The sequence below is a fragment of the Carcharhinus amblyrhynchos genome, chromosome 23 (genome assembly GCF_965287045.1).
Source record: "Carcharhinus amblyrhynchos chromosome 23, sCarAmb.v2.hapA, whole genome shotgun sequence".
NCBI lineage: Eukaryota > Metazoa > Chordata > Chondrichthyes > Carcharhiniformes > Carcharhinidae > Carcharhinus > Carcharhinus amblyrhynchos.
Window position 1 is genome coordinate 9,278,265 of NC_137346.1, and position 21,435 is coordinate 9,299,699.

At 47.4% G+C, this 21,435-nt stretch overlaps 1 protein-coding gene across 1 annotated transcript in view; it reads left to right on the forward strand.

Moving 5' to 3' along the window:
• Positions 1–2,024: 2,024 nt before the first annotated feature.
• The window catches only part of nxn (nucleoredoxin), a 180,741-nt gene continuing 161,330 nt past the window's right edge, over positions 2,025–21,435 (forward strand). The window contains exon 1 of the mRNA XM_080210427.1: positions 2,025–2,488. Within this exon, the coding sequence (XP_080066553.1) occupies positions 2,183–2,488 (306 nt within the window). The 5' untranslated portion in view covers positions 2,025–2,182. The remainder of the gene's footprint in view (positions 2,489–21,435) is intronic.

Genomic DNA, 21,435 nt, shown 5'->3' on the forward strand with positions numbered 1-21,435 from the left:
AGTCTGAGGTCACGTACCAACCGACTCAAGAACAGCTTCTTCCCTGCTGCTGTCAAACTTTTGAATGGACCTACCTCACATTAAGTTGATCTTTCTCTATGTCATAGCTATGAATGTAACTGTCTCCTTTCCTTCTCTATGTACAGTATGCTTTGTCTGTATAGCGTGCAAGAAACTTTTCATTGTATGCTAATACATGTGACAATAATAAATCAAATGAAATCAGAGCAGGCTCAAGGGGGCCGAATGGCCTCCCCTGCTCCTTTCTTTCTATATTTGAGCAAATCCTAGCACAAGTGCATTCCGCGAATAATTACTTTGCGGCTGAGTTCTCCCGAGCTTTTACCTTCGTTTACTCGATTCCTGGGCCCCCCTCCCACTCCCCACACATCTCAGTTTAAGTTGGGATTAATTTTTAGTTGATTGATTAATGTCACAAGTAAGGCTTACATTAACACTGCAGTGAAGTTACTGTGAAAATCCCCTAGTGGCCACACTCTGACGCCTGTTCGGGTACACTGAGGGAGAGACTGCAATCCAAGATGGTGCCGGAATGTGGCAACTTCGTGCCTCTAATTCTATCTTTTACTCTCATTCTACGCTTCTTAAAACTCTATTCTCACTCTTTTAAATTCTCTAACAATGCATGATTATGACTGCACATTCTGCACTCTCTTTTCTCCTTCTCAATGAATGGTATGCTTTGTCTGTCGTCCAAGAAACAATACTTTTCACTGTATACTAATACATGTGACAATGATAAATCAAATCAATTTAGCCTGGCCAATGTACCTAATCAGCACATCTTTCAGACTGTGGGAGGAAACCAGAGCACCCGGAGGAAATAGGCTCATGCAGACCTGGGGAGAATGTGCGGGCTTCACACAGACAGTTACCCAAGGCTGGAATTGAACCTGGCGCAGTGAGGTAGCAATGCTAACCATTGTGCCACCATGACACTCTATCCCCCAAGGATAAAAAAATTGTTCACACAAATCTGTTTTGCTTCAAAACCAGGCCTGGAATGAAACCCAGAATTTCAGGGAAACAAAATAAATTTTCCTTTGTTAAATTATCTTTTTTTAAAAAAATAGTTCATTCCCACAGAACCATGTACTTTGTTTTCTGGCCCATTCAATGCAGTTCTAAGGCAACAGTGCAAATCAAATTTATAATTGAAAATCTTCCAGAACTCCAGCACTGCTGCATTCCCTCGGTACTGCATTCAAGGGTAGGATTTTCCAGCCACGCTTGTCCCAAGAATGGAAAATCCTGCATGATTTTGCTATTTCTAACTTCCAAAACCCCTGAATCAATCCCAATTGCCTGTGTTTGGCCCATATCCCTTTATACCCACTTTAACTGAGTCATAGAGGTTTATAGCATGGAAGCAGTGGAATCTGTGTTAAATTGCCCCTCTAAGCAGACACTGGAGTGTGGCGACTGGGGGATTTTCACAGCAACCTCATTGCTTTGTGAATGTAAGCCTGACTAATAAATAAACTTTATTTGGTTGACCCGCAAGAGAAGTTTTATGATGGGGATTAAAAGTCTAACTGGAGAAGAAATGTGCTGCTGGAACCAATAGGAGTGCTGGAGTGTAAGCTTTGCCATGTCCCAGAGGTGGGACTGGGGTGTGTGGAGAGACAGTGAGAGGGGAAGGGGAGGTGGAGAGACAGTGAGAGGGGAAGGGGAAGGTGGAGAGACACAGAGAGGAAGAGGAGGTGGAGGTGGAGAAACAGTGAGAGGGGAAGGGGAGGTGGAGAGACAGTGAGGGAGGAAGGGGAGGTGGAGAAACAGTGAGAGGGGAAGGGGAGGTGGAGAAACAGTGAGAGGGGAAGGGGAGGTGGAGAGACAGTGAGAGAGGAAGGGGAGGTGGGAGGTGGAGAGACATTGAGAGAGGGAGAGGAGGTGGAGAGACAGTGAGAGAAGGGGAGGTGGAGAGACAGTGAGAAGGGAAGGAGAGGTAGGAGGTGGAGAGACAGAGAGGGGAAGGGGAGGTAGGAGGGGAAGGGGAGTAAGAGGGGAAGGGGAGGTGGGGGGGAAGGTTTACAAAATACAGCAGAAAACACAACATCCAAGGAAGTGATCTGGTGGAATATTTGCAGCGGAGACTTTGCACCCCCCTCTGCCTCCCTGTTTGCTGTGGGTTTTTGGGGCTGCTGCTGTTTTAACTGGCGAGATGTCTGAGCTGGTTTGCGAGCTGCTCGGGGAGCGGCTGACGGACCGCGATCAGGCCGAGGTGGAGAGCTCTCCGCTGGGCACGGACGGGCGGCTTCTCGCCCTCTACTTCGGCTGCAGCTGGAGCGCTGCCTGCCGCCAGTTCAACGCGGCGCTCGGAGATTTCTACAGCCGCTTCAAGCAGGGGGAGCACGGCGAGCAGCTGGAGGTGGTCTTCATCAGCTCCGAGGAGGAACACAAACCCTGGCAGGAGTTCGTGGGCCAGATGCCCTGGCTGGTGCTACCCTTCCAGGACAAGGAGAGGAAGGTAACTGGGGACAGGGGCTACCATAGTGTACACTGGGGTATACTGTACTGTATACTGGGGGTGTATTGTATACGGGGGCATACTGTACTGTATATGGGGAAATAGTGTATACTGGGGCATACTGTGCTGTATATGGGGGAATAGTGTATACTGGGGCATACTGTGCTGTATATACTGGGGGAATAGTGTATACTGGGGCATACTGTACTGTATATGGGGGAATAGTGTATATTGGGGCATACTGTGCTGTATATGGGGGAATAGTGTACACTGGGGCATACTACTGTATACTGGGGGAATAGTGTATACTGGGGCATACTGTACTGTATATGGGGGAATAGTGTATACTGGGGTATACTGTACTGTATACTGGGGGAATAGTGTATACTGGGGTATACTGTACTGTATATGGGGGAATAGTGTATACTGGGGTATTCTGTACTGTATACTGGGGGAATAGTGTATACTGGGGCATACTGTACTGTATATGGGGGAATAGTGTATACTGGGGTATACTGTACTGTATACTGGGGGAATAGTGTATACTGGGGCATACTGTGCTGTATATACTGGGGGAATAGTGTATACTGGGGCATACTGTACTGTATATGGGGGAATAGTGTATATTGGGGCATACTGTGCTGTATATGGGGGAATAGTGTACACTGGGGCATACTGTACTGTATACTGGGGGTATATTGTATACTGGGGCATACTGTACTGTATACTGGGGGTATATTGTATACTGGGGCATACTGTACTGTATACTGGGGGTATATTGTATACTGGGGCATACTGTGCTGTATACTGGGGGAATAGTGTATACTGGGGTATACTGTGCTGTATACTGGGGGAATAGTGTATACTGGAGTATACTGTGCTGTATATGGGGGAATAGTGTATACTGGGGCATACTGTGCTGTATATGGGGGAATAGTGTATACTGGGGCATACTGTGCTGTATATTGGGGAATAGTGTACACTGGGGCATACTGTCCTGTACATGGGGGAATAGTGTACACTGGGGCATACTGTGCTGTATACTGGCGGTATATTGTATACTGGGGCATACTGTGCTGTATACTGGGGCAGTCTATACTGGGACATACAATGCTATATCTTGGGGAAATGTTGTATACCAGGAGATACTAGGGTAACTACAATAGTGTACACTGGGGCGTACTGTGCTGTATACTGGGGGAATCACGTATACTGGGACATACTGTGCTGTATACTAGGGGAATAATGTATATTGGGGCATACTATGCTGTATACTGGGGCATACAACGCTGTGTACTGGAGCAGTGTATACTGGGGAAATGTTGTATACCAGGAGATACTAGGTTAACTACAATAGTGTCTACTGGGGCATACTGTGCTGTATACTGGGGGTATATTGTATACTGGGGCATACTGTGCTATATACTAGGGGAATAGTGTATACTGGGGCATACTGTGTTATGTATTAGAGGAATATTGCATACTGGGACATGCAATATTGTGTACTGGGGGAATAGTGTATACTAGGGCCTACAGTGCCCAATACTGGGGCATACAATGCTCTATACAAGGGGAATATTGTATACTGGGTAATATTGTATACTGGAGCATACAATGCTGTATTCTGGGGCATGCAATGCTGTAGACTGGGGAATATTGTATACTGGAGCATGCAATGCTGTATACTGGAGGAATAGTGTATACTGGGGCATACAATGCTGTGTACTGGAGGAACATTGTATATTGGAGCATACTGTGCTGTATACTGGGGGAATATTGTATACTGGGGCATACAATGCTGCATTCTGGGGGTACATCAGTGTATTCTGGGGGATACAATGGTGTATACTAGGAAAACGATGTTGTACACGGTGGGGACACATTATTGTACACTGGGGGAGTACAATATTGTATAATGGGGGAATATTGTACAGTGGGGAAACAATAGTGTATACCTGGGGAATACAACGTTGTATACTGGGAGAATAAGACTTGCATAGAGGGGGATACAAAATTGCATACAGAGAATATAGTTTTGCACACAGTTGTGGAGATACAATGTTGTATAATGAGGATACTGTACCCCCAGTATACAATATTGTCTTACACATGGTTGTAGCACAGTAAGAAGCCTCACAACACTAAGGTAAAGTCCAACAGGTTTATTTGGAATCACGAGCTTTCGGAGCACTGCTCCTTCATCAGGTGTGTTCACAAACACAGCGTATATAAACAGAGGCAAGATAATGATTGGAAGAGTTGGTTCTAGAGAGGAGGATACAGTCTTGCACATGGATGTGATGGGGGATACAATATTGTACACTGGGAATACAGATTTGCCCATGATTGAGAGGGGTAGGGGATGCAGAATTGCACACCTACCAGTCTGCTGTCTGGGTCCTGTGTGTATTTGCAAACTTGACCTCTCGCTCTTAATTGTCACAAACATTGCTGTTTTAAACCTCTTATCTTTTAAAAAAAAAATCAACTTGAATCCATCTATTTATTGACAGGAACATTGATGTTTCTTTTGAAAACACTTGCTGAAGCAAGGCCACTTGTTGGGCCAATTAGAGACCTGTTTGGAAGAGCCAACACAGTCACGATGGGCTGATTGGCCTCCTTTTGTTTAGTAAAGGCTGCTAGCCCTCCCTTCCTGGCAATCCTCCTTTCATTTCGGTGCAAACAGACAGAGCTTTCATCCCTCTCGTCACAGTGTTGTTCACCTGATGATAGCTATTGTCTTTTCTCCGCATTGGCACTGTGTCCTCACACTGCATAATATTGTGGGGTGTTTTTTTTTGGGGGGGGGAGGTCTTGAGGTTGGATGGGGTGACCCAGTTGAGAGGATTGCGTGGAAACTTTTGTAGCTGGGGCCACGGGAGAGCATATTGCAAAATGCTGGGGGTTTTTTGTATGATGATGGGAAATATGCTGAACCTTCCAAGTTTCATCGAATTGAAGACATTTCTGTGATCAGTGTGAATTTTCAGAACATGTTATGATGCAATGTTAGACAGGAAATCTGACACCAGATACTATTGCAGTATTGACTTTAATTGCCACCTCTGCCTCCCTCCTTTGCAAACGTTCGTGGATCTTTCTATCCTTAAGTTGATCCAGTAAATCATGCCAATGTTTTTATTTGTAAACTCAGCAACTTCTGTTGACTGGTAACATTTTAAATTTCCAGTGAATTTTGACCTTGTTTGCCCGCTCAGGACTTTGTGCTATTGGTCCACTTCAACCCTCTTAATATTTGCAAAGTTTCAGTAAGAGGGTGACTGTTCGCTGGATTGACAGAGGGACCTCGGGGTCCTTGTGCACGAGTCGCAAAAACCCAGCCTGCAGGTGCAGCAGGTGGTCAGGAAGGCGAATGGGATGCTGGCCTTCATAGCGAGGGGGATTGAATATAAAAGTAGGGAGGTCTTGCTGCAGCTGTATAGGGCATTGGTGAGGCCGCAGCTGGAGTACTGTGTGCAGTTTTGGTCGCCGCACCTGCGCAAGGATATTTTGGCCTTGGAGGGAGTGCAGAGGAGGTTTACTAGGCTGATACCGGAGTTGAGGGGGTTGAGCTATGAGGAGAGGCTGAATAAACTGGGCTTGTACTCATTAGAGTTTAGAAGAATGAGGGGAGATCTCATTGAGACGTATAAGATGATGAATGGGATGGATAGGATAGAGGTGGAGAGACTCTTCCCGCTCAGAAAGGACAGTAGGACTAGGGGGCACAGCCTCAAGGTAAAGGGGGGGTGGTTTAGAACAGAATTGAGGAGGAACTTCTTCACTCAAAGGGTGGTGAATCTCTGGAATTCTCTGCCCGTTGAGGTGGTGGAGGCTGCCTCGCTAAATATTTTTAAGACGCGGGTTGATGGGTTTTTGATAAGAGAGGGGATTAAGGGTTATGGGGAGAGGGCAGGAATGTGGAACTGAGCCACGACAGATCAGCCATGATCTTATTGAATGGTGGGGCAGGCTCGAAGGGCTAGATGGCCTACTCCTGCTCCTATTTCTTATGTTCTTATGTCCTTATAATATTACCAAAGCAAAATCAGGCCATTCAGCCCATCGAGTCTGCTCTGCCATTCGATCATGCCTGATGTGTTTCCCACACCCGTTCTCCTGTCTTTTCATCCATACAGAATGGAAGGGGGCCATTTGCCCCCATCGAGTTCGCACCGACCGCAATCCCATCCAGGTCCTATTCCTGTAAACCCACACATTTACCCTGCTCATCCCCTGACATGAAGGTCAATCCAGCATGGCCAATCCACCTAACCTGCACATCTTTGAACTGTGGGAGGAAAATGGAGCTCCCGGAGGAAACCCACACAGATATGGGGAGAATGTGTACACTCCACTCAGACGGTGACCCGAACCGGAATCGAACCGGGGTCCCTGGTGCTACGAGGCAGCTGTGCTAACCACAATGCTGCTCTGATGACTTTTTTCCCCCCCATGACCTTTGATCCCCTTGCCAATCAAGAACCTATCTATCACTGTCCTCAATATACTCAATGACCTGATTTGCACAGCCTTCTACGGCAATGAGTTCCATAGTTTGCCACCCTCTAGCTAAAGAAATTCCTCCTCATCTTGGTTTTAAAGGGTTGTCTCTTTACTCTGAGGCTGTGCTCTTGGATTCTAGTCTCTCCTACTAACGGAAACATCTTGCCCACGTCCACTCAATCCAGACCTTTCAGTATTCTGTAAGATTCAATTAGTTCCTCCCTCATGCCCCTCTATCCATCTGTCTAAACAGTAGACTTGTCTGTAGGCTGCCTCTGTAGCTTGCCAAGTTGAACTTTAATTTACAATTACAAATACAGAGTGCCTCCAAATTGTTTTTGCTGTAAAGAAAATGCTTCACTTGACTGGAAACCCCATCAGGAGTCAGTCGGGGGAATATAAGATTTGATTTGATTTACTGTTGACACATATATTATCATACAGTGAAAAATATTGTTCCTTGCACACTATACAGACAAAACATATTGTTCATAGGGAAGGGAAGGAGATGCAGTCGTAGCTAGGGTGTAGAGAAAGATCAACTTAATGCAAGGTAGGTCCATTCAAAAGTCTGACGGCAGCAGGGAAGAAGCTGTTCTTGAGTCAGTTGGTACGTGACCTCAGATTTTTGTATCTTTTTCCCGACGGAAGAAGGCGGAAGAGAGAATGTCCGGGGTGCGTGGGATCCTTAATTATGCTGGCTGCTTTGCTGAGGCAACAGGAAGTGTAGACAGAGTCAATGGAGGGAGGCTGATTCGCGTGATAGATTGGGCTACATTTGTGAACTTTTGTAGTTTCTTGCAGTGTTGGGCAGAGCAGGAGCCCATACCAAGCTGTGATACAACCAGAAAGAATGCTTTCTATGGTGCATCTGTAAAAGTTGGTGAGAGTCGTAGCTGACATAAGAATGGGGAAGTCTTGCTGCAACTGTACAAGGTACAGGTGAGGCTATATCTTGAGTACTGAGAGCAACTTTGGCCCCCTTTCTTAGGGAAGGGTTGTGGGTGGGATTCTCCAGTCCCGCTGCAGTGAGTGGAGATTTGGTTGAGCTCCAAATTCTCCATCCTCTCTGGCAGCGGGGCATGAACGGCCAGAGAAATTATTTCTCAGAGAAGCTCAGAAACAATACACCAGGATGATGCCTGGTACGGAGGGATTGAGGAAAGGTTAGACAGATTGGGACTCTACTCATTGGGATGTAGAGGAATGAGAGGTGACCTCATTGAAACATGGAGGATTCTTAAGGGGCTTGACAGGGTAAATACTGAGAGGATGTTTCCGCCTCATGGGAGAGTCTGGGACCCGAGGGCAGAGTCTCAGAATAAAGAGGCGCCAATTTAAGATTGAGATGAGAAGAATTTCTTCTCTTGGGTTTGAGTGTCTTTGGAACTCCTTGCCGCAGAGAGCTGTTGGGGGAGGGAGGGCAGAGACCTGGTGTATATATAAGGCTGAGATGGATAGATTTTTGATCAGTGAGGGAATCGAGGCTTAAGGGCAGGAAAGTGGACATGGGGAATTTCAGATCAGCCATGGTCTTAATGAATGTCGAAACAGTCTCGAGGAGCCGAATGGCCTATTCCTGTTCCCATTTCTTCTTAAGATCTTATGGAGTAGGTGAGGCGTTGATGGAGGACAGTTGGCAGGTGGGGTGGGGGGGAGAGGGGGTAGGACATGCAGGGTACGTAGTGGTGGTTTGGGGGATTTTTCCCGTGTTCTGTACCCCCCGCGACCTCAGGGAGTTGCGGTTGTGAAGTTGTGTGTGCTGCCCCCCCCAGTGTCAGCTCCAGGTCACAGCGCTGTAGAAAGTGGCAATGGTTGCTTATCAAGGAGGGTTCGGTGTTTGCCTCCCTCCCCCACCCTGGGAGGAGGGAGCTTCGGGGCTGTGCTCACTCTGAGGAAACGTTGCGGTATCCCCGTCTCCTTTATGTTGTAAGAAGTCTCACGACACCAGGTTAAAGTCCAACGGGTTTATTTGGTAGCACAAGCCACTAGCTTTCGGGGCGCTGTCCCTTCATCACCTGATGAAGTCAATGTCACTCATTATCCACTGATTACAGCTCAGCCTCAGTCTGGTGGAAGTTGTTCCAGCTTCTTCACCCTCTTTGTAATCATTTCATCTCAGAACCGTAGAGTCCCTACAGTGCAGAAGGAGGCCATTTGGCCCATCGTGTCTCCACCAACTCAGCATCTCACCCAGGGCCCATCCCTGCCCCTGTCCGACCCCTGCAACCCCTAACCTACACATGCTGGGACACTAAGGGTTGAGATTTTACAGCCTTGCTCGGACAAGATCAGAAAATCCTGCCGGAGGCCAATGAAGAATTCCGTCCTGCGAGCCTCTGCCAGTACGCTTTTGGCTGAGTATCAATTTGGCACGATTTAGCTGGTGCACCTAATTAGCATGTCTTTTAGACATGTGGGAGGAAAGGGGAGCGCCCGGAGGAAACCCATGCAGACACGGGGAGAAGGTGCAGACATCACACAGACGATCACCCAAGCCAGGAATCGAACCCGGGTACCTGGCACTGTGAGGCAGCAGTGCTAACCACTGTGCCACCATGCCGCCCCTATCTCCTGAAATATTTGCTTTGTTATTCCTCTCAGCCTATCTGGTTCTCAATCGCCAGTCCTCAGCTAACCCTTATTGTTGCATGTTAAGCTGTCAGCACTCGTGCCCCTGGTATAGATAAACGTTTCAGCTCGCAAGGGGTTTTGCTTTGATTCTTTTTTTAGGCGGCCTTCGCCCTTTTCCTTTTCTCGCTCCTGTCTTTCTAGTTCCTTTCGAAACACCCGTGTTCAGCTGGAACACACAAGAGTTTTGGGGGAATGTTCATACTTGTATAACACCTTTCACATTCTCCACTGTGGCTGCATGAGTAGCAGTCTCGCCCCTAAGGCTTAAAGTTTATTTATTAGTCACAAGTAGGCTTAAATTAACACTGCAATGAAGTCACTGTGAAAATCTTTCAGAGCGCTGCTCCCTCATCAGGTAAGTGGTTGGGATTCACAAACGTGGCGTATATAGACAGAGACACAATTGCAAGATAATGGTTGGAATGTGAGTCTTTACAGGTAATCAAGTCTTTACAGCTACAGACAATGTGAGTGGAGAGAGGGTTAAGCACAGATTAAATAGGTGTGTATTGTCTCCAGACAGGACAATTAGTGAGATTTTGCAAGCCCAGGCAAGTCATGGGGGTTACAGATAGTGTGACATGAACCCTCATGTGTGCGGAACTTGACTATCAGTTTTTGCTCAGCGATTCCGTGTTGTTGTGTGTCTCAGAGGCTGCCTTGGAGAACGTTTACCCGAAGATCAGAGGCTGAATGCCCGTGAGTACTGAAGCGTTCCCCGACAGGAAGAGAACACTCCTGCCTGGTGATTGTCGAGCGGTGTTCGTACATCCATTATCGTAGCGTCTGCGTGGTCTCCCCAATGTACCATGCCTCGGGTCATCCCTGCAAGTATGAGGTAGACAACGTTGGCCGAGTCACATGATTATGTACCGTGTACCCTACCGGGTATACATCCAATCTTCCCTTTGGAAATGCAGAGCTTTCTGCTGATAGGTTGGATTCTGAGCTTCAGTTGTGTACCAAAACCTGGGACTTTTTTCTCTGGAGCGTAGGAGGCTGAGGGATGATCTTATAGAGGCCTATAAAATAATGAGGGGCATAGATCAGCTAGATAGTCAATATCTTTTCCCAAAGGTAGGGGGGGTCTAAAACTAGAGGGCGTAAGTTTAAGGTGAGAGGGGAGAGATACAAAAGAGTTCAGAGGGGCAATTTTTTCACACAGAGGGTGGTGAGTGTCTGGAATGAGCTGCCAGAGGTAGTCGTAGAGGCAGGTACAATTTTGTCTTTTAATAAGCATTTAGACAGTTACGCGGGTAAGATGGGTTTAGAGGGATATGGGCCAAATGTGGGCAATTGGGACCAGCTTAGGGGTTGGAAAAAAAGGAGCGTCATGGAAAGATTGGGCTGAAGGGCCTGTTTCCATGTTGTAAACCTCTCTGACTGCTTGTACCCCAGGCCCACATGAGGAAAAGGTGACTCTTCCAGTGCTGAACCAGGCTGGTGATGTGCGTTTGCCTATCTCCAGCTCACTAATGATCTTTTGATCTTTGTAGATTGGTCTGAACAATTTCCTTTAGGTTCAGACTGTGCAACAGGCTGGTTGCTGGGTTCCTTTGCTCTGGTTGTGATCTCCTGTCCACAGAGCTACAGTGTTCAGTGTGCGGCTAAAAAAAGCTTCCACACGGTTATTCCCATTCCTTCAGTGGGCTCAGTAGCATGTCCTTGGCACTCTTTTTGGTCAAATTCCATAACTCCTCTCAGCACTTTCCTGTGGGGCACCCTTTTGATACGTGAATAGTGATGTGTAAATATTTATAACAGCATGTATCCCCTTTCACAGTGCAATAAAACATCCCAAGACACCTCACTGGAGCGTTATCGGGCAAAATGTGACATCCAGCCTCATAAGGGACCCAAAGAGCTGAAGGCACGGCTGCCAATAAGTGGGTGATGAAACTAACATTTCCCTTCACCTGTACGTGAGACAAGATGCTGTGACTAACCTCAAACATTTACATTAGCAATTACACAGATCTCAATGGATGACAGGCTTAAAATAACCTTTAAACCCGATCCCACAGTATCAGACGCTGCCATCTCGCAGAGCTGCCATCAATACATGTCATGTTGCTACATGATGTCTCTCTTTAATCAGCAAATTTCTTGACTTTTGGATCTGTGTTTCAACTTCTGGTGATTATATTCTGTTCTCTCAAAACACGTTGGTTGTTCGAGCCCCAGTGGTAAATTCAATGCCGACATGGTGTTTGTATTTTGTTCATAAAATTTATTTATTAGTGCCACGAGTAGGCTTACTGTTAACGCTGCAGTGAAGTTACTGTGAAAATCCCCTAGTTGCCACACTCCAGCGCCTGTTTGGGTACATTGAGGGAGAATTTAACATGGCCAATGGACCAAACCGATGCATCTTTTGGACTGTGAGAAGAAACCGGAGCACCCAGAGGAAACCCACGCAGACACGGGGAGAACATGCAGACTCCAAACAGGCAGTCACCTAAGCCGGGAATCGAACCCGGCTCCCTGGCGCTTGGGGCAGCAGTGCTAACCATTGTGCCACCATATTATTCTACAGTGTCTATACATTGGATAGACATCTCATCGACTTCAGGAAGTATAGAGGAGAACCTGTCCCTGTCTACATCAATGGGGACGAAGTAGAAGGGGTTGAGAGCTTCAAGTTTTTCGGTGTCCAGATCAGCAACAGCCTGTCCTGGTTCCCCCACGCCAACACTATAATTAAGAGAGCCCATTGTCTCTACTTTCTCAGAAGACTAAGGAAATTTGGCATGTCTGCTACGACTCTCACCAACTTTTACAGATGCACCATAGAAAGCATTCTTTCTGGTTGTATCACAGCTTGGTATGGGCTCCTGCTCTGCCCAAGACCGCAAGGAACTACAAAAGGTCATGAATGCAGCCCAATCCATCACACAAACCAGCCTCCCATCCATTGACTCTGCCTATACTTCCCACTGCCTCAGCAAAACAGCCAGCATAATTAAGGACCCCACGCATCCCGGACATTCTGTCTTCCAACTTCTTCCGTTGGGAAAAAGATACAAAAGTCTGAGGTTACGTACCAACTGACTCAAGAACAGCCTGTTCCCTGCTGCTGTCAGACTTTTGAATGGATCGATGTTGATCTTTCTCTACATCCTATGTGTGACTGTGACGCTGCATTCTGTCACACTCTCCTTTCCTTCTCTATGAACAGTATGCTTTGTCTGTAACGCATGCAAGAAATGATACCTTTCACTGTATCCAATAAATGTGACAATAATAAAGCAAATCCTTCTCCCCTATGTACTCTATGAACGGTATGCTTTGTATAGCGTGCAAAAACAATACTGTACACTAATACACGTGACAATGATAAATCAAATTAAAATGAACTCATCCTTCCTTATTTGGGTTTCCTCGGTATTCCAAAACCCCACTCGCTTGTCCCCGGCTTTGCAGCATCGCTGTTGGTTACGCCTTCAGCTACTTTTGACCCTCACCTCACCTCTTTAATCTCTTTAATGCCCCACCTCATTGACACACCCCTGCTCAGCACCTTTTCTCCTTTGTACTTACGCCCACCTTGTTTCACTTCATGTTTTCTACATTAAAACATCGTTTAAATACAAGTCGTGCATTCTGGGGGAGATGATGGCCTAGTGGTATAATCGCTAGACTCTTAATCCAGAAGCTCAGCCAATGTTCTGGGGACCCGGGTTCGAATCCCACCCCAGCAGATGGTGGAATTTGAATTCAATAAAAAATATCTGGAATTAAGAATCTACTGATTTCACAGAATCCCTACAGTGCAGAAGAAGGCTATTTGGCCCATCGAGTCTGCACTGACCACAATCCCACCCAGGGCCCTATCCCCATAACCCTACCTATTTACCCGAGCTAATCCCTCTGACACTAAAGGGAAATTTTACCACAGCCAATCCACCTAACCCACGCCTCTTTGGACTGTGGGAGGAAACTGGAGCACCCGGAGGAAACCCACGCAGACACGGGGAGAATGTGCAAACCCTACACAGACAATGACCCGAGCCGGGAATCGAACACGGGTCACGGGCACTGCGAGGCAGCGGTGCCACCTTGCACCCCATGAAACCATCCCGTCTGGCTCGCTAATGTCCTTTAGGGAAGGAAATCTGCCGTCCTTACCCGGTCTGGCCTACATGTGACTCCAGGGCCACTGCAACGTGGTTGCCTCTCAACTGCCCTCAACTCGGGATGGGCAATAAATGCTGACCCAGCCAATGATATCCATGTCCCATGAGTAAGAAAATACTTAGCAGTCTGTTGGCTGCACTGGTGAAAAGTGATGAATCAGGACCATGAAATGCAGAATGTAACCAATTTAAACTCTGGGTTGCATTAGGAAGAGAAAATTGTACCACGAACACAAACATCTGGATAATAGCAATCCAACCGAGAGGAACGTATTTTACTACCAATATAGTTTTATCCAGCTGTGTTATCTTTCTTTGGTTGTTGTTTCAGCTGGTTAATGGAGTGTACTTAACAAACTCGTTGTTCTCAATGCTGATTCCTTCCTCCATTGTGTAGCAAGCTGAACTCCAAGTTCCATTTAAGTACCCTTGCCCAGTGACCTGGATAGACCAGGGAGGTCCCAGAGCTCGAATTAGTCCCAGTGACAGTTAGGACCCTCCAGCCTTGGGCACAGTGTCTCTGCACTAGGAGGGGAATGGGAGAATAGGTGAGATACTTACCCCCCCACCCCCGTACCACCTCACTTTCCCTGTCACCAGCCATGTTGAGTAGATTCCAGCAATTTGCACTCTTGTGATGAAGATTGGGTAAAATGCCAGCGGATTGCTGACTGGCAGTTGTTGAAGTTGACCGGAACTTAGTATTTCCGGGAGGTGGATAGGAATCACGCTCCATTGGAGGGTATTATTTTGTTTACTTGTTATTGTCACAAGTAGACTTGCGTTAACACTGCAGTGAAGTTACTGTGAAAATCCCCGAGTCGCCACACTCCCGGCGCCTGTTCGGGTACACTGAGGGAGAATTAAGCACAGCCAATGCACCTAACCAGCATGTCTTTCGGACTGTGGGAGGAAATCGGGGCACCCGGAGAAAACCCACGCAGACACGGGGAGAATGTGCAAGCTCCACACAGACAGTGACCCGAGCCGGGAATCGAACCCCCAAGTCCTTGTGAGGCAGCAATGTTTCAAAAGGGCAGCACAGTGGCTATCACTGCTGCCTCACAGTGCAAACCAGCCTCCCATCCATTGACTCAGTCTACACTTCCCGCTGCCTCGGAAAAGCTTCCAGCATAATTAAGGACCCCACGCACCCCGGATATTCTCTCTTCCACCTTCTTCCATCAGGAAAAAGACACAAAAATCTCAGGACACGTACCAATCGACTCAAGGACAGCTTCTTCCCTGCTGCTGTCAAACTCTTAAATGAACCTACCTCAGGTTAAGTTGATCTTTCTCTACACCCTAGTAACGCTACATTCTGCACTCTCTCCTGTCCTTCTCTGTGAATGGTATGCTTTGTCTGTATAGCACACAAGAAACAATGCTTTTCACTGTATCCCAATACATGTGACAATAATAAATCAAGTCAAAATCAGATTTAAAGGTGTGTTGAGCTCTGATTTTCTGGATTTGGGACGTGTGTGGCCAGGGAATGCAGTCCAATTTCTTTAAAATAGCCACAGTGCGTGACCCTGTTTCCGGAGGTAGTGATGGAAACCACACCTGAGCAGCCAGTTCTGGCCCGAGGATCCTGTACCGCTTTCCAAGGCACACACCTGGGTCCCAGTTTGTGCTGAACAGTCAGCCGTATCTGCCCCTTGACCTTGGTCCGAAATTGGAGAGAGATTGCATCTTCGTTTTGACGAATGAGCTTTCAGCTGGCTAACGTTCTCAATTTTTAAGCGACTCTTGTTTCACATAACGCATTCTCTCCTCTCCATCCAGTCGGCGAGCCTCGATAAAGCCAACAGCTTCCCCCTGGATCGCAAGGTGACATATCGTTACACACACTGTGTCTGCTACAGCATCTCAGGGAGGGGGAGTAATGGCCCCGAGAGAATGAGACAGGAGCAAAATAATACTCACGGCTTCTCAATTACAATTAAATTGGCTATTTCCAATCGCCATGTTCACACTCATTCTCGCTCTCTTGCTTGCTCGCTCGCTCTCTCTCTTTCACTTGCGCTCTCTCTCTCTTTCGCTCTATCTCTCGCTCGCTCTCTCTTTTGCTCGCTCACTCTCTCGCTCGCTCTCTTTCGCCTGCGCTCTCTCTCTCTTTCGCTCTATCTCTCGCTCGCTCTCTCTTTTACTCACTCTCTCGCTTGCTCGCTCTCTCTCGCACACTCTCACTCGCTCTCTCCCTCGCTTGCTCTCTCTCTCGTGCTCACACGCTCTTTCCATCCCTCCTTTCTCCCCTGTTTTTAATTGCCACGTTTGCTGTCTCTTACCCCCACCACCCCCAGCTCTCTCATCCCAACCACCACATTAATTTAACACCCAAGCTCCTTTGCCACTTTCAGACTAATAATCTAATACATTTCACTCCCCTTCACATGGGTGAGAAAGCAAACCTCAGCAGAGCCGGGTATCCTGGAAACGTGCTTGGTGACAGTTTCACAATTTCAAACAGTATGCACGGCCTGGGTTGTCAGGCTTTCCAGCTGTGCTGCCTGCTGTCAGTGGCAGTGATTACCGATTGCCTTCAGTAGGTCACCTTATTGTTTCAAAAATAGCAGCAACTCACCTGTAAGATTCTCCTCCTTAACGTGCCAGAAAAATCTGGGACGTTACAGCAGTGTTCACAAACAAAACTTGACCCGGAACCACATCAGGAGATATTAGAACAAGCGATCTGTGGGGTGGTATAGTGGTTAGCACTGCTGCCTCACAGCGTCAGGGACCTGGGCTCGATTCCCGGCTTAGGTTACAGACTTGTGTTTGCACATTCTCCCTGTGTCTGCATGGGTTTCCTCCAGGTGCTGCGGTTCCTCCCATAGTCCAAAGAAATGCAGGTTCGGTTGATTGGCCATGATAATTTGCCCCTTTAGTGTCAGGGGACTTTAGTGTCAGGGTAAATGCATGGGGTTGTGGGGATAGGGCCTGGATGGGATTGTGGTCAGTGCCGAGTCGATGGGCCAAATGGCCTCCTTCTACACTGTAGGATTCTATAGTTTAGCCAATGGAGACAGGTCTTAAGAAGAATCTTAATGGAAGAAAAGGAGCTCGAGAGAGGGAATTCCAAGACACTGGGTGTAGACAACTAATGGCACGGCTGGCAACGTTGGCTAAAATCGAGCATGCAGGAGAGGGCAGAATGGGAGGAGTGCAGGGATCTTGAGAGGGTCATCATTCTGGGTGAATCAGTGAGTGCTGAGGCCACGGAGAGATTTGAACATTTTAAAATCAGGACCCGGCTAAACTGGGAACGAATGTGGGTCATGTGACTTGGTGCGAGTTACAGCAGAGTATCGGATAGCCTCAACTCTACAAAGAGGCAACGAGAAGAGCATTAAAGGGCAGGGAAAGGTAATGAAAGGGGATGGGAACAATGTGGAACAGGCCAGCTGGTTTCCTTTAGCGTCGGAATTCCTCGGACTGTATAAAAATGCTCAAAATGTTTCCTGAATACTTTGCGTCTAATGATCCATTTAAAACTAGACTTTCCAAGGAGTTAAATGTGCTTGTGTAGAGATGCGTCTGTAGAAAGTGTTGACATGTCGTTGACACAATGCTGGCAGTGTTGGCATGTTGGCACAAAGTTGGAAGATGCTTGTGGACTAGCTGGAAAACTGTCAGAAGGTGACTCTATGGAGGCGCTGGCATTGTGACAAAGATTGCTTCAGTGTTTTGTACATGTGGCTCCAGTCCTCAATCCCACCTTCTTTTCTAAAGGAGGATACTTACTAACTGCTTGTGGGTTCTCCCTGACCACATCCCCTCTGGTCATCCCAAAAGTGCCTCTTACTGGGCGCAATGTTCCCCAAAACATTCCCCCCAAATGTCTCTCCCCCCGCCACCGCCAGGCGGGAGAAGTGGTGAAATTCCGCCGGGTGGGGCCAATTTTCTGGAGCTTGGGGAGATCCCCACTGGGAAAGAGATATGTCGGAATGAAAGAGGCCGGCTCCTTAGTGATCAATCAACCCAATCTCCAGGCAAGCCGACAGATCCCTCGCCCCTTCTTACTCACCGGCAAAGCACTCCGCCTCCACCCCCACCCCACCCCCAGCTGGCATCAGGCCCCCTTCCAAATTTGCCACTACCAGTCCCAGTCCCAGTGCCCCCCCCCCGAGTGAGTGAAACCTCACTGTGGCATCGTTGATGAATGCCCCCCCGCATCCACCCCGCCCGCCACTCCTTATGCCCTCCATTTCACAAAGCCGTGTGGACTCTGCCTTATTGCATTGAGATTCTCTAAGGGCCCTGCTGTAACCCCCTCGATAATAGATTCTAGCATTTCCATTATGCCCTTCACAAGCTCTATGTCAGAAGACTAAGGAAATTTGGCTTGTCAGCTATGTCTCTCTTTTACAGATGCACCATTGAAAGCATTCTTTCCATTGTATCACAGCTTGGTACGGCTCCAGCTCTGCCCAAGGAACTACAAGATATGATAAATGTAGCCCAGTCCATCATACTAACCAGCCTCCCATCCATTGACTCTGCCTACACTTCCCGCTGCCTTGGCAAAGCAGCCGGCATAATTAAGGGCCCCACACACCCCAGACATTCTCTCTTCCACCTTCTTCCATCGGGAAAAAGATACAAAAGTCTGAGGTCATGTACCAACTGACTCAAGAACAGCTTCTTCCCTGCTGCTGTCAGACTTTTGAATGGATCTACCTTGCAGTAAGTTGATCTTTCTCTACACCCTAACTGTGACTGTAACATTATATTCTGCACTCTCTCCTTTCCTTCCTGATGAACAATATCCTTTGTCTGTGTAGCACGCAAGAAACAATATCTTTCAACTGTGTCCAAATACATGTAACAATAATAAATCAAACCAAATCAAAATGTCAGTTCCCTAAACCTCTCTGCCCCTCTTCATCTCTTAGGGTGCCCTTTAAAACCTACCTTTTTAACCAAGCTTTTAATCACCTGCCCTGATACATTCATCTCCAGATCTGTGTTGACCTATGTTTATTTATAGGTGGCATGGTGACACAGTGGTTAGCACTGCTACTTCTCAGCACCAAGGACCTGGGTTTGATTCCCACCTTGAGTCTCTGCCTGCGCGGAGTCTGCACCTTCTCCCCATGTCTGCCTGGGTTTCCTCCAAGTGCTCCAGTTTCCTCCCACACTCCAAAGATGTGCGGGTTGGGTGGATTGGCCATGCTAAATTCCCCCTTAGTATCAGGGGGACTAGCTAGGGTGGATGCATGGGGTTACGGAGAGAGGGCCTGGGTGGGATTGTGGTTGTGGTCGGTGCAGACTCGATGGGCCGAATGGCCTCCTTCTGCACTGTAGGATTCTATGATGAAGTCCTTGGGGCCACATTACAACGTTGAAACTGCTATATAAATGCAGTGTTAGAGATGTGAGAGGTCCTTGTGAGATTTCCCAAGGATTTGGGGAGGGGGGGATCCAACTTTTCAAAAATGCCAAAGCACCTGAAAGATGTGGAATGAACAATTTGTCCTTTTCGTCATTCCTGTGTTCAGGTGAGCTAAACTGAGTGTTGTTTCTTCATCTTGGGGTTTCAAATGACGGGATGTGTGTGAGCTTACGTGAGATGGGTGTTGTACTCTGCTGCGCCCGTGCTAACACACTGTAGGAGTTTTAAATTCAGGCACATGTTGTCCAAGTAAGTTTACACGTATATCAGTTTGTCAGTCAAGAGGCCTGTGACTTTAGGGTTGAATTTCAGTAAGGAGAGAAGCGATGCTCATCGCTAGAGGGATGGAATTTAAAAACAGCGAGGTTATGTTGCAGCTGTATAAGGTGCTGGTGAGGCCACACCTGGAGTACTGTGTACAGTTTTGGTCTCCTTACTTGAGAAAAGGTATACAGGAGGGGGTGCAGAGGAGGTTCACTAGGTTGATTGCGGAGTTGAGAGGGTTGGCTTATGAGAGACTGCATAGACTGGGGCTGTACTCATTGGAATTCAGAATAATGAGGGGAGATTTTATAGAAACATATAAGATTATGAAGGGAATAGAAGCAGAAAGATTGTTAGGTGAAACTAGAACTTGGGGGCATGGCCTCAGAATAAGGGGGAGCAGATTTAGAACTGAGTTGAGGAGGAACTTCTTCACAGAGTTGTGAATCTGTGGAATTCTCTGCCCAGTGAAGCAGTTGAGGCTACCTCATTGAATGTTTTTAAGGCAAAGATAGATAATTTTTTGAACGGTAAAGGGATTAAGGGTTATGGTGAGCGGGCGGGTAAGTGGAGCTGAGTCCACGAAAAGATCAGCCGTGATCTTATTGAATGGTAGAGCAGGCTCGAAGGGCCAGGTGGCCTACTCCTGCTCCTAGTTCTTATGTTCTGATGTAACAACACAAGAAGGCATGGCGAGTGTTGGGGATGGGGTTATTGGGTGTGGGATGTATGGGCCAGGAGAACGGAACAAGATGATCGATGTCAAAAGTTGGTCACGTCTGACCAATCTGATTGCATTTTGCAAAGAAGTGACCAAGTCTGTAGATGAATGCATTTGATGTTGTCTTCTTGAACTTCAGTTTTGGTTTAGTTTATTTATTAATGTCTCAAGTAGCCTTACGTTAACACTGCAATGAAGTTGCTGTGAAAATCCCCTAGTCGCCACACTCCAGAGCCTGTTCGGGTACACACTGAGGGAGAATTCAGCACGGCCAATGCACCTAACCTGCACATCTTTTAGAGGAAACAGGAGTACCAAGAGGAAACCCACGCAGACACAGGGAGAATGTGCAGACTCTACAAAGACAGTGACTCAAGCCGGGAATCATACCCGGGTTCCTGGTGCTGTCAGACGGCAGTGCTAACCACTGTGCCACCCAAGACTCTGAACAAGCAATGCTTTTGACAAGGTCACACGTGGGAGACTGATAGTGAAGGTAAAAGCCTATGGGATCCAAGGAAACTTGGCAGATTGGATCCAGTTGGTCGAGTGGCAGGAAGCAGAGGGTTTGAGGGCTTTTTTTTGGACTGGAAACCTGCGTCCAGTGAGGTCCTGCAGGGATCAGTGTTGGGGCCCTTGCTGTTTGTGGTTTATGTGGATGATTTAGACTTGGATGCGGGAGGGTTGATCAGTAAGTTTGCAGACGATAAGAAAATTGGTAGGGTGGTAAATTATGAGGGGGATAACCTTAGATTACAGGAGTTAATAGATGGGCTGGGCAGATGGGCTGATTAATGGCAAATGGAATTCAATCTGGATAAGTGTAAGGTTACACAATGAATGGCAGGACCCCAGGTAGCACCGCAGATCAGAGAAGCTTTGGTGTGCATATACACTGGACCCTTAAGGTAGCGGGACAGCTGGATAAAGTGGTTAAGAAGGTATATGGTATACTAGCCTTTCTTAGCTGCGGCATAAAATTTCATAGAATCATAGAACCCTACAGTGCAGAAAGAGACCCGTCGGCCCATCAAGTCTGCACCGAACACAACCCCACCCAGGCCCTACCCCCCTTATCCCTATATCCTATACCCACTAAGCCCTCTAACCTACGCATCCCTGGACACTAAGGGACAATTTCTTAGCACGGCCAATCAACCTAACCCACCCATCTTTGGACTGTGGGAGGAAACCCACACAGACGTGAGGAGAATGTGCAAACTCCACACAGACAGTGACCCGAGCCGGGAATCGAACCCAGGACCCTGGAGCTGTGAAGCAGCAG